This window comes from Cornus florida, unplaced genomic scaffold (assembly GCF_030987335.1).
Source record: "Cornus florida cultivar Cherokee Brave unplaced genomic scaffold, ASM3098733v1 CherokeeBrave_3.0.0_Hap2_Chr11, whole genome shotgun sequence".
Taxonomy (NCBI): domain Eukaryota; kingdom Viridiplantae; phylum Streptophyta; class Magnoliopsida; order Cornales; family Cornaceae; genus Cornus; species Cornus florida.
The window spans coordinates 128203957-128218404 of record NW_026775581.1 but is presented as its reverse complement, the minus strand read 5'-3'; the positions used below and the strand labels follow the sequence as shown (position 1 = coordinate 128218404).

Genomic DNA, 14448 nt, shown 5'->3' with positions numbered 1-14448 from the left:
AGAAATATTGTAAACTTGTAAGTATCGAGTTCTAATTGTAGCTAGGAGACTTATAAATAGGAACCAACAAATGTGAGTGAGGGTGAAGAGTTGTGAGTGATGAATGACAAGAGTGAGAGTGTTTATACCTAAAACTAACGTTCTATAATATTGGAAAAAATTACAGGAGAATTTTGTAAAATTGTAAATAACTATTAGTTGTAGAATGTGATGACAAAGAGTAAATAATTCTACTATTCTCAATCTATCAAATATTACTATTATTACTAAATCACAATTTTTTGTGCAGTTATCCATTGAAATTATTGTATTGAATAATATATATTAAAACAAAAACTCCGATAAATATAAATTCGTAAATGGAATAAATTTGAGCATAAAAAATTTCATTATTAGTTGGTACTCACCTACAAGTACGGTAAAAGTAAAGGCCTAATACTGCTAAGTCACTACTATTCTACATTTAATAAAATAAGGAATATTAGGTTGTTTGGTTTATCCTCTTGTTTCAGTTTGGTATGGCCTTGTTATTGCAAGTTTAATCTTGTTCAAGCTTATACAAGTGAAGGTATATTTCACTAAATCTTTTCTTAGGTTTGTCATAATTAAACGAATCTCATTACACCCTCAATGGACTGCCAAATGAACTAACGAAATTATGTATAATGTCCTCAAATAGCATCATGAATTTATTGTAAAGAAAATTGGGACAAGCGCAATGTAGAGGGAACCATTCTTTTTCACATTGCAGAGTTAGAATTTTTCATGGTTTTTTTTTTTGTCTTAGTTGATTCTCACTCTTAAGAAATTGTTTACACTAAGAGGAGTCAAGTTATTTTCCAAGGCACTAGAACCAAATGACTTACCCACTTGACAACCCTTTTAAATTTTTTCATGGGTTTCTACTACATTGAAATCAAAAATGGAAAACTGAAACCACAAATGAGTTTATGCTTCCCACAATTCTCATGTTGTCCTGCCCCTTGTTTTGCTACTTCTGGTTATATTTTTTTTTTTATTCTTTTATGAGGATGAACATTAGCACCTCAGTAAATTATATATATATATATATGTGATATCTTGTACATATGGTCATGCAAACAAAGCATGTGGCTATCTAACCCTATGTTTTGCTTTAGTTGCTCAGTTGGAGAAGTTGAGAGAATCAATTAAGGGAGTGTAATGGATTTGAAATGGGTGTGAAGATTATTACATTTGAAGTGAAAGACAGTATTGCATTTTAGTACCAATTTCTATGTTCGGCTAATGTTAGAGCACCCGAATGTTTTTATTTCACGATCCAGTCCACTCCATTTGGATCACGATGTGGAGGGCCCAAAATTGTAAATTGCAAATTGCAAAATGGGTCGGGAGATTAGGACAGCCAGCTCGCAACTGCGGGCCCACAATACAATCAGCTGATCAATTTTATTGGCCATTCAACATAACATACTACATGTTCTTAAAAAGTTATTTCTTATCAAATTTAATGTTAAGTGGAATAGATGGGTTGAAGTTAATAAATACAATTCATGTTCTGGATATTGATGACACCACGTTTTGAAAATCCCAAAAGTAAAAAACTGCTATACACAAAAGAGAACAAATGATAATGGTGCTCAACTGTTTTGCAAAGATGGAAGAGAAGTACAAAAGCCTATGAATTAATTTTGAAAAACTTTATAGGTGCAAGTAATTTCCCCACCTAGTTTCATTCTCTTTGCACTAGAAGCCTCCAAGGCGCCACCAGATCGCAACTTACTTCGCATATCGTGCTTGTATGGACATAGAGAGCCTTTTCGGCATCCCTTTGAGCTATTAAAGTAGATGCAAGGCTTCTGATTCTTCGTGTTTGATTCAATTGGCTTAATGCTTGGTACCAATTTAGTGCCTCGCAAGTCATTGTAAGGTAGCACATATTGTGAGACTGTGTCGTGATATTGAGTTTCTGGCCTCTCTCCATGTAGTTTAATAAGACTCTTACAATAATTGAAGTCCTTTGCGGGAGGTGCAGTCATAGCTGAGAAAGAGAATGTTGGAACTGCGTCCATTCGACATGGCTTCACAGGTAAGCCTGGTTGCACCATATTTTCTACCGGATTCAACATTGGAATCGGTAGCACACCCACACCAGGTTCGGTACAAAACTGAGTTGATTGAATTGACCCAGGTTCATTTCCACTATTTTCAGGTCCTCTATATTCATTAATCATTACTACACTAGGCTTTGAGCTGGGGAATGGAACCAGTGGTGTCACTAGGTTTGACTGAGTGGCGGGTGCAGTACCTGGATTCGAGGGCGCTTCACATTTATTAGCAAATTTCTTAATCTCATCCGGTTTTAAACTGAGCAAGGGAATTGATGGTATCATTGGCTTTGTTCGAGATATTGGCGCATTTTCGAAATTGGCAGGAGCTTTATTTTCATTACTCAATTTCTCTATCATTTTCGGGTCACTGAGAAATTTTATGAGCAAATCAGTATCAATCAGGCTTCCCTGCTCATTGCTCTTCACGAGTGCAGCTAATGCAGCAGCAGCATTGGCTTCTAAACCAGGAAATGTTTCAAATGCAGGTTTTTCATAGGCAGATGGTTTTAGAGAAGGGGGGTTGGATTGAGATGTATTCGGATTTCCAGATATTGACACACCTTGGGCCAAGGTTAGCGGCTGCGAGTTAAGGGAAGCATTTGGTGGTTCTGCTATATCAGACAGCATATCTGCAGGACTGCCTTCTTCAATGGGAGTGATGGGGACAAGAGGAGTGTGGCTATCATCATGTTGACGGCATTCTTCCACATCCAACGATACAGAAGAGCTATATGGAAATTAGAAAAATGATGGATAAAGTTTGTTTGAAACAAGATAATGAATGAACCTACCAGAAAAACTGGAAAGAGAATTTACCTGGGAGGAATGGCAGCAAAATAAGGGTAAACTGCTTCAAGCACTCTCATTTCCCGACGCTTTTGAGTCTCTGCTTCTTGGCTTTCTCCACCAGCAGCCACATGCCAGTTACAATCCAAAACAATCTGTTCCATCAAAAAGGAGGAAACCAGTTTACACCAGATTTATTCGTTGGAGTTGAGATCACTATGTCCAAAGTCACACTTTCACAATGCAAGTATACGAGTTCGAATAAACAATCAGGAAATCATATGAGCTTACTTTAGGAGGGCATTTCCATTTTATCTGTGGTATGCAGGAGAGTTTCTCCTTCAATGCATTTGCATGATGTCTACCTTCAAACTCTGAGGAATGGCCATCAGAGTCCACACCCTTTGAATGTAACAATAATGATGTCTTTGTTTGTAGATGATCTTGGGTTTTGACACCAACTTTTATAGGGAAATCGTCTGATAGAAACAATTTTACCTGTTTGATCAAAAGTATTAGTCTGGTTAAAAACAATCATAATCAATAGAACTATGACATTTATATACATGTGTGTTGTCTGTGTATAAATGAAGCAGAATTTATAGTCCACATCACAAGACTGAAAGCAAAAGAATCTGGTCCACAAATGTATGGTAACGAGATCATAAAATAAAAGCTAAAAAAGTGGGGAAAAGAAATATCCAAGCAAATTTAAGGCAGATGAAGCAACCCAGCAACAATGCTAGATGCATCCTGAAAAATGCCAACTCCTCCATCCCTTCCAATTTTAAAAAAGAAAATAATAATCCTCGTAAATGCTAAAAAAAATATAAGGGAAGACAAAAAAGAACGTGCCTCCCATGAAAAGGCCCAGAGGATTCTCTTTGGAAACATAAAAATCAGTATACTCCTGAATCAAACTTCTGAGACAGATTTTAGGTTTTCAAGACTATATATAATTGTATATATATCATAATCCCATAATAGTCAATTTAGGGAAACCCTAAAGTACGTTGGTTTTGCAAATTAAAGCAATTACAATAAGTTACTTTCTCGTAATTAAATCAATTATCTTAAAGAAAAACAATGCAGGGCACAAAACATGTGGCTTTAGTTTTCAAAAGCTCAAGCCATGCCACAACAACCCTTCACTTCAGTAAGGCATTAACCTCAACAGACCTTTGCACCCGTTGAGCAAGGCTTGGACCACAAAGCCCACAACTCTCAATCCTGACCTACACAAGTGGAAGAAACAATATATTCTACAATACTATCTTTTCATCATGACTTAATCAGAAGTAAACACTTCTGCTGCTAGAAAAATTCTATAAAGAAACATGAGATGTATTAATGCAAAAAGTGCGGACACCTCAAACTACAATGACTCTATAAGATCAGTAACATTCAACATGTAAGAAAGGAACTAATATTCTTGACTACTATGAAGATGCACATTGCACCCCCAGAATATCCTTACAGAAAACAACGGTAAACAAAAGATGATGTTAAAAACTCAACGCAACATGACAGTGACCAAATGTAGTTGGTAAACAAAACGAACAATTATTGTAGTCAGCAAGTGCTGCAATAAACAAAACAATTCTAAGAATTCTAACAGGACTGCTCGCAAAAGCACAATGAAAGGAAGTGTGATGGCCCTTGATACAGAAAAAAGGTGTACGAATCACTGCCTATGGGCTATGGCACCAAGGTTTGCAAGATTCCCATCTAATCCAACCAAAAATTTAATCAAGATTAAATGGAAATTGTACATATGTTTCTTGTATAACCATCATCAAACAGATGTCCCAATGAAAGCTAATAATTAGCTACTGTTAAGCTCTGAAAAAATAGCACACCAACGGCTTCGTTCAATTATTACCCAAACTACAGCTGCAGAGGCTTCCAACATAATATATAATCCAACAGAGAATCACTAAAGAAAACACTAAACAAAAACATCAACACTGAACCGAAAGGACGGTAAATCCTGACATAAAAACTTAGTTCAGCAAACAATTGCTGATGGACTTTAAAAGTGCCATTCAAGAATTCAATAAATTGATTATAGACTATAGAATGGATTTCAAAAGTGCCATTCAAAAAATTGAATAAATTGATTATAAACTATATAATAATATAAGTAAACTTCCAAGCATGACAGTAGATTTTTTGCTGAGAGATTAAGTGCAGCAAATGGTTTTAGACTGCTGCAAGGTTCTATAAAAAAATAAAAAAATAAAAAATAAAAAATAAAAGGCATAAAGGAAATCCAACCCTCTGCTTGTCACATAACAAGATAACTTTCATTAAGAGCCATGATACTCTCTGAAACTCCAAATCCAAATTTCAGATTCGGAGTTTCGGAGAGAAATATATTTTCCTTCATTAAATGCATACATATAAAGCTATCCATACAAACTATTATCAGTGGATTTAAATAAATAACAGAGGGGGGGGGGGGGGGGGGGGGGGGTGGGGCGCGCTTCAAAGTGCAGTTTCAAGATGTTAGATGAATTTATTATAGAAGTAAATTTTGAAGCACAAGAAAGTAAGATTAGATGAGAAATCAAGCAGTCCTGGTGGTTTTTTGACTCAATTTCAAGGTTAAACAAAGAAACTGATATATAGGAAATCTAGATTCATACATGTCATGTAATTGGAAACCTTCAATTCATTAACCATATCCCAAATAGAGCTTTTATAAACAATTCTAAACTGATACATATAATTTGTAATATCCACTTGAACAGATTTCAAACTGTTCTAACACTTCAAATCTTATCAGATACCAACTAATAATGGAGCATTGTACACCATAATCCCATATACACATGAGATTCTTTTTCTTGACCACTTCCACCTGAAAGTTAATGGGGGCGAAAACCATGTTATTTTGACACTAGATCAATCTGGCACAACATATTATTTAACAAGAATTTGGCTACAACTGAACCACATGCCACCCGCCCGCCCACCCCCCTCCTGTTGTCATCTCAAAAGTGCATCTCTTAGCAATGCTGAAAAGTGGACCAAGATAAAAGAAAAATGGAGCATCACATGCAAGATTTCCTCGAAGCAAACAAGAAGATATCACATCTGCACAGAAATCAAGCCTCACTGGGAAAAAACTCGGACAAAATATACTTGGAACACATTGTTTTGCCATGAGGAAAAGAAACAGAAATGTAGTTCACCGCATAATAACACAGTGCAATGGGGGCGACTTTATATAGATTATGGAGTAGGAATGTGATAGGGTGGAATCAAAGGCGAGTATTTTTTTCTCAATGTGGCCCTATCCTTCTTTTCATCTCCTTAAAACATCCTCCATCCTATAAAACTTTTAAGTTTTTTTAATTGCTAAATTTAGTTTTATCGAAGTTTTTGTACATGCAAATTGCTAGAATGTTAGTTTTCCAAGGAATTTAATCCGAATGTTGTGTTCCCAACAAGTCTTTCAACCCACACACTCAAAAGCAACAAAAATAAGTCAACTTTTTACCTACTTGTTTGACTGAACACAAGACATAAATATAAAAACAAATCCTATACCATCATTCATATTATACCAAATCCAACAATTCTTGACACCGATCTGGAAATTAGTAGTTAAACATGAATTGGGACGATATTTAGGGGAGAATACGAAGTTGACAGAAGTTCAAGGAGATCAAATGAATTGGTACATTGATGGCAAGCAAACACAATAAATAGGACAATCAACGACCAATGCAACCTCATCCATTACAATTCCAAAATAATCCCAGAACTTCAGCTTTGGAGGAACCTCCGATACAAGTTGTGCCAAAACCTCACCCACTACCCACCACATAACTAATGTACTTTTGGAACTTCTCCCTCCCCTTATGTTTCCTTCAAATGCCAACCCCAAAGGATGTTCTGACTTCCACAACAAATCACCTGTCACATTCTACCGATGTGACAAAGGGTCGGGAGAAGCAGTTTAGGTTGTTAGGCTTTTCATCATAACCTTGCTTGTGGAGGGAGGGTACGGACTTGAGGTGAAGACTGTAAAGTCAAGCCAGCAAGTAGATAGGGCTCAAATGAAATAAGCCTCATCTGGAGAGCATGAACCACCAGGCGCATTCACATATTTGCCATCCACCACTATTCTCCCAAACCTGATTTATCTACACCGCATTTTCACAACTACTTGTAAGTAGTGACTGATCAAACATTCTTGGCTTCCTGATGGACAAACCCAATAAACTAAATGAAATATAAACTTGTCTTCCATTATACCTCGTAGAAAATCTCTGCAACACTTTTTCAACCTTTTTTCTATCAAGGATGGAATGAGAAAGATTGACCTGAGGTATGTTGAAAGGCTTGAGAGGGTGCAATTAATCAGTCATCCTTCCCTCTAAGAGCGGCTTCTTCCAAGCCACCAACCTTTCCTTAAACCTCTATACCATTGTTTTACACCCTAATACATTGGCCAAGCTTTCTGCCGCCCAAATCTCCCGAGTGTATGTATGAACTTACTCTTGGCCAGATGACATTTATGCCTATGTTGCCTCAAAAGCTATGCTCGTCCAACCCAAGAAAAGCAGAAGCATGATCCACAAAATAAATATGCAATATGAAAACACCTATTTCATGAGTAACCATCCCACAAACTTCTCACCGCATTCTTAAAAAAGGTTATGTGTGTGTGTGTGTGTGTGTGTATTTCCTACCAGCAAAATATCTACCTTCCAATTTTTTAAAGCAAATTTTGCTACTCCTTTCCATTCATCCCATGAGATACGAACATTTTCTTGATTTCATAATTGGTGCCTCCACCCTTTTGCCTAATTTTACTTCCTCACCTTCCCCCTAAACAATCTCATGGCACAATCCTGAAACCCTTAAAAGGAAAACACAAACAAAATTACTAAAACCTTAAATCCACTATAAAAACAAAGAGGAAAGCTTGTCCAACCCCAATTTTCTCACCCATGAGGGAAACTTTTCCCTCCCTACTGGAACCAAAGGCCCTTTGTTATACCCATTAAATACCAATACCCCAACCCCTACCCCCTTCCTCTTTTCTATCAAAAACTCAACATTTTCTCCCCCCAATATCCTATTCATGCTAAAAATTCCATCCACCCCTCCCTTTTAAAAAAGAATCTTTTGTTATAGCCATTAAGGAAGCACCAGACTTGCCATGCTTTCAAACTATCCCTTCAAGGACATGACTTTGCCACCCTTCATAGTAGGAATACCACTCTTAAAACCCATTACCCCCACTTCAGCTTCCTCTCCCACACTCTCAAAGGTGCTAGCTCCATAGTCCTTTCCCCCTCTTTTTACCGCTGAAATACTCATCCCTCCCCTGCCCTCTAATTCTAGTATGTTAAATGAGTAATCGTGCTTTGACCTTCCCTTGCTGGCACAACATTTTTTTTTTTTTTTTGGCCTTGTGCTCTGACCTTCCATTGCTGGCACAACATACTTGGTATATATAAATTATCATAAGCCTTATGTTTTAATACACTTACAGGCCTCTCAATTTTCATTTTAATTAATTCATACCTTTAAGAATTCTTTTATTTCTTCCATTTAACTAAAGCTTTCAGGCAGGCTCTTTCTATGCTAATTGCTTTTTGAATCACTCATTCAACCACCAAGTTTCTATGTATGAAGGCCCACTCCCATTTTGCCATTTAACAACCATGTTTCTATGTATGAAGGCCCACTCCCATTTTGCCATTTAACAACCATGGTTCATTTAGATAATTTCAATCCATTTCCCCTTTTTCCTTTTCAACAAGAATCCATTTGGCATTTTGCCACTCATAAAATGATATTTGTGTGTCTCACATCTAATCATGTACCACCAATGATATCAAATTTAAATTGAAAATTTGGGCATATCCACCTGCAGGGATGGTGGGTGAATTGATTTTAAATCAAAAAACACCACTAACACATAAATAAACTTTTCACTTAACTGGTTTATGCTAATAACAGAATAATTTGTCAGAACTCAAACCGGCTTGAAGGTATAAACATGGAAATTCTAATACAGTATAATACAGTATTCTGGAAGTTTGAAGATAAAAAAGTTCTTCAAAAGCCACTGTTTGGAGAAATTTCAATATCCTAAGACATGATCAGATGTTTACAGCACATGTTTCTCATAGACATTTGATTCTGAAAAAAGTAAGGATGCACCTTCCAACAAGGTTTTCCTTTTTTTTTTATAAGTACCTTCCAACAAGGTTTTCCTGCTCATTTATCGAACTAGGTACATCCTCTAAGACACAAAATAAGTAGATTTTGAACTTTCTAGTAGTAAATGTAGACATTATAAGCTGTATAAAGCACTTCTGTTTAACTTCTACTTTTATTACACGTTATTGAATTCGTAAAATATATGTCGTTTGGGTGACAAGGTGTACCTAAACCAGTTAAAGAATATTTGTAGCTAAAAGAGGGGCCAGAGGATCTAAATGTGAGACCTGAAATTAAATGACAGTTCTATAATGACCACTGGTTAGGCAGTGAAAGTCTAATTCTAAAAAAAAATTGGGATGTTATACTGTCTGACTGGTAACCTAAAAGAAAAATTAGGATGTTATGCTGTTTAACTAGTACTTCTACATTTGCCATACCAAAATCCTTGTCATTGGTTACAGGTATCCCAGAATCAGCTTGTCACAGGAAACCCTTCGAGAAGTGTATAACAACAAACCAGTTTAAGCCTTTGATTCTGAAACATTTTTAAGTCTCTTGTAAATCTTGGACAATTACAACTTATAATTAACTTTTCAAATAATAATCTTAGTAATTCTAGTTGTTATCTATCCTTGAACAAGGAAAGTTGAAAAACTGTAACTCTTTGAAATCTCTTTCCCCACCTTACAGCAGCATGTAAAGTTTTTTTTTTTTTTTGAAGCAATGTTGAAAAGTCTTGGTGAAATATTGGAACATTTAATCCTTATTATTGTTTTTGAATATAGGAATCTTGATAACATTTGTGTTTCAATTCCACATGCATGCATAAATGGGGTCAATGATTATTTTGATGTAATGTGCAGACTGCAGAGGACTTGATAAACAAGAAAAATTTAATTATCAATATATTGGACGAATCCCAGCATCATGCCCTTAACACTCTGTTTTGAGACATGTTACAAAGAAGTAGCATTCTTTGTAAAAAAATTTGAAGATATAATTTTAAATGATAAATGATTAATTACTTAAAGTGATTCTTGGCCAGTTACTTACAAGTGATTTGCTTGACCAACAAGTTTTGATTGGTCATGTATGGAAAATATAAGGATATAGGGGAGTGAGAACCTCCACTCTCTTATATTTTATATTTTGGTAAAGGTCAAGCAATTCACTTTGAAAGTTCGGCCCAAGAATCACTAGTCAATTTAAATTGGCAGCAGCCCAACACTACACTTCTTTTGCTATGGAAGCACAAACTACACTTATTAGTATACGGATTCAAGAAAGAACTCCCTCAGGCTTTGCTTAGAGCCTCCATATAGTATGTCTTCTTTTTTTTTATAAGAATAGAGTCACCATATAGAATTTCGAAACCATATTTGCTGTTATTTCTTATTGAGCTCTGTTTAATTGTTGGAAACACTATGAAACAAATTTTGATTTGTCAAATCATTATTACGAGGGCTTCAAACTGAATTTAATGCAGTTGTTTTGCGGTGTCATATTTTTATGACTTTTCTAAAACAAAAACAATATGTGTAACATAAGAACCATAATTTTCCTTTTTCTTTCTCTTTACGTTTCCTCGATATTAGAGAAAAATATATATTATTGCAGAATATGAAACAGAACCAGAAAGAACTAAATGGGCTTAAACGTAATAGTTTTCAAAACTATTAAGAGAACTCAATTGATCTGAAGATTAGGAAGTTTAGACGGAGAGAGAACAAATGGCTTGAAGTTTCAGTAAACAGGACTGAACTGAGAAAAGCATTGTTATGAACAAATCAAGATCATGAAATTGAATTTTCAATAATAAAAAATAAAAAAAAAAAGTGTTTGATTAAGATAATGCGACTGTACCTGACAAAGCTTAACTCCTGGAGCCCATGAAACCCTATTCGATTTCTTCATCTTCGTAATTAATCAAGATTGCTTAACGGATTAAACTCAAACCGTTCCGGTTTCAGATTATCTGTTCGAAACCCTAATATACCAAATCTTTACTAAAAGCCCTAGTTTTCAGTGATTCAAAGTTTTAAAGATTACCTCTATTGTTGTTATTCTTGGCAATGGAGTACCCAAAAGTCGAAGATTGAGATACTTATATAAGGCGGTGGTCTGATGAGAAAACCCTAGAAGCCTAAAAGGGACTATTTCCTCGCAAATCTAGTACTGTAGTACTTTACAGATCCTCTGATGCGCCGCCTCTATTATCCGTTACTGATTTATGCACGTCACTTTTATTTTATAAGTAATTTTGGTTACCTTCTTATGTGACATAAAAATTATAATTTGTAAATTTTTCTTTTCCTTTTTTATTTTTTGCCTGACTATATTGGATTCAGTTTTTTCATTTTTCTTCAGAAGTGAGAGATTGAGAATTTTAATACATTTTTCTTTTTATGGAGATATTCGGTCTCTATTGTTTTTTTATGTTTGTACTCCAATCTTAAAGTGACAATTATAGTCTTAACTTTTTAAATAAATTATTGTTATTTTTTAAATAACACAACCGTTCTTTTAATGCGTCATAATCGTAAATATGACTATGTAATTTGTTACCAATTTAGACCTAATTATTATGAACAGTTAAATCATTTTAACACAAACTTTAGAGCATCGTCAACCTTTGTGTGTGTATATATTTATTTAGTAAATCTGATGTGTCATAATAGATTTATACAAAAAATTTGAATTAAAACAATTAACAACTAACCACTGTCATGCATGGACCTCACATAACTTTTACAAACCTACTTAATATAGAGTTGATTTCTTAATGGAATGAGAAAGATGGAGGAGAAAGGAAATATGATGATGTGACTGTGTAAAAAGATTGTATAAAATATATAACAATTTTACCCATTGATGATGGGGTAGTGTATCTTAACTGAATGCTGGAGATTAAAAAAAAAAAAAATTAAACCTCATACGTGTATATTTTACACAAAAAGATATTTTAACAAACTGTTCGAGATGCTCTAAGAGCACCTCCAGCATTTGTTAAAATATTTTTTTGTATAAAATATACACTGTCATGTATGATGTATAATTTTTTTTTTTTTTTTTTTTTTTTTTTTTTTTTTTTTTTTTTTTTTTTATCTCCAACAGTCTGTTAAGATATACTGTCACGTCACCAATAGGTAAAATTATTGTGTATTTTACACAACCTTTTTACACAGGCACATCAACATATATTCTATAATCAACCTTATATTAAGTTTGTAAAAGTTACGTGGAGTTTGACATGACACATGGTTGGTTGTTATTGGGAAATATATTTTTACACAAAAAAATATAAAATAACCATTGGAGCTAAAAAAAAAATAAGTGTAAATTTATCATGACACATTTTTACACAAAAAAAAAATATATATATATATATATATACACATACACACACACACACAACGATTGGAGATGCTCTTATGATTTTTACTTTTTTTTTTTTCCTTAAATATTTTATATTTTATCTACTTGACTATGAGATATTTGATATTTTCTTCTTACTATGAATATTTGGGTTAATTAAGATTTATATACTTTTTGTAGCATTTATTGTTTAATGAAGTATTAAATGTATCATTTTTTTAATTCCTCATCAAACAGGTTAACACATGTAACTCGTTTAATAAATAGTTTGAGTTAGTATTGGTTGTCTCTGGCACGATTATTAAACCGGCCGTGTTTGAGTTTATCTATTGAATAAAATATTCTTAGATTGACACAACACAATTATAATCCGCAAACACGAATTGACACCCTTACTCCAAACTCTTATATGTCTCTCTATTGTTTGAAAACAAACATAGCCTAACCAAGGTTTCTCATGGAATCATTCATTTTATTTTGATTCTCACTTTCATTCAACCAAACAATCCTTAAGCTTCGTTTATATTAACAATTGAGAAAAGGAAGAAAGAATAATGTTAGTTATGAGAGAGAAAAAAATAAAAAATTAAAAATTCATGTTTGAATAAATTATAAACAAAAAGAAAGAAAATAATAGTATTTTTGTTTGAAAAATATAGAAATTTAAGGGAGAGACAAGACAAGATAACAATTAAATTACTATCTTTACCCTTTTATGAAATGTGTTATAAGATGGGACTCATAATCTCACTGAGCCTCTTGAAATGAAGTGGCAGCTATTCAGCAATGACTTTTTAGAATAAATTCACTAGCAAATCAAATTTCCGGAACTACACGCATAGAGCCACTATTCATCCATTTGGAGATCTATGTTACAAGTTACGGATTTTACGTTGCAGAACATATCTTTTTTAAATGTCATAACAAATTTTTTTTTTTCCTTTTAATTATTTTGATTATTTTTTGAACTATGAAAATATCACTTAACTTGCTATTTTTTTCTTTAAATCTTTTCATTTTTTTTGAAGGATAACAAATGAGGGATTTAGAGATATAAGATATCCCTCTAAATATATCTAAATCCTTTCTTTTTTCTCTTTAATGGCAACCTAAACACGTGTAGTAGGGTCTTTTTACAACACAATAAAAATTATGTAAATGGTGATATCTATGAACACAAATATGAGAGATCCAAAGATGGAGATAGAAGAAGGAGGAGAAATAAACTGGTTAACGAGTTGCTAGTGGAGATAGGGATGTGTACTATTGCGATAACATAAATACCTTATTTTTCTTGCCGTTAATGCTTGCCTTCAGGCTCCTATTTATAGCCCTCAAACGTCTCGAATATTACCCAGCAATCCGTGTCATGCGTCATGGCTACCTAGGCAGCCATGATGACACTAGGGCTCTAAAATGTCACTTCTTCTTATCGAGCCATGGAACTTGCTGGATATTTTCATCCATTGCATTAAATGCATTTTGCTATTTTATAACTGTTGGTGACCAAGTTAATTATGACGGTGACAGAGCATTAAATGTGATACCAAGTTTTTCTATCACAATGTACTTCCACTGTCTCCGTTAACCAGGCTCGTTTTAGAACATGTTTTAGTTTATCATACACCAAACCAAAATCTTTATAAATATCCCAATGAAGGAAACCTCATACTAACCAAGAATACCCTATATTTATCTCAAGTAGCTTGAGCATAACGTCCTTCATGTATACCTTAAGCCTTGATGGCTGGTGATGTCGATAGTGCAGACATTTGAAGTGGTGACCTGGCCTAGTGCCAGGGCTTAATAGCTTGATGACGAGACCTTACGAGGTTTCGAATAACCTGGCGTGGTGTTAGGGTTTGGTAACTCAATCGCGAGGTCTTTCGAGGTTTTGTATGACTTGACCTGGCGCCAGGGTTTGGTAACTCAATGGCAAGGTCTTTCGTGGTTTTAAGTGACCTGACGTAGTGCAAGGATTTATTAACTCGATAGTGAGGTCTTTCGA

At 34.4% G+C, this 14448-nt stretch overlaps 1 protein-coding gene across 1 annotated transcript; it reads right to left on the bottom strand.

Annotated features, from left to right (window-relative positions):
* Positions 1-1459: 1459 nt before the first annotated feature.
* LOC132283695 (zinc finger CCCH domain-containing protein 6-like) lies at positions 1460-11438 on the bottom strand. Its single transcript, XM_059785695.1, has 4 exons — positions 10929-11438; positions 3168-3374; positions 2907-3031; positions 1460-2817 (listed from the first exon to the last, which is right to left on the bottom strand). The coding sequence occupies exons 1-4, from the start codon at positions 10977-10979 to the stop codon at positions 1665-1667; spliced, it is 1536 nt and encodes a 511-aa protein (XP_059641678.1). The 5' UTR covers positions 10980-11438; the 3' UTR covers positions 1460-1664.
* Positions 11439-14448: the final 3010 nt, after the last annotated feature.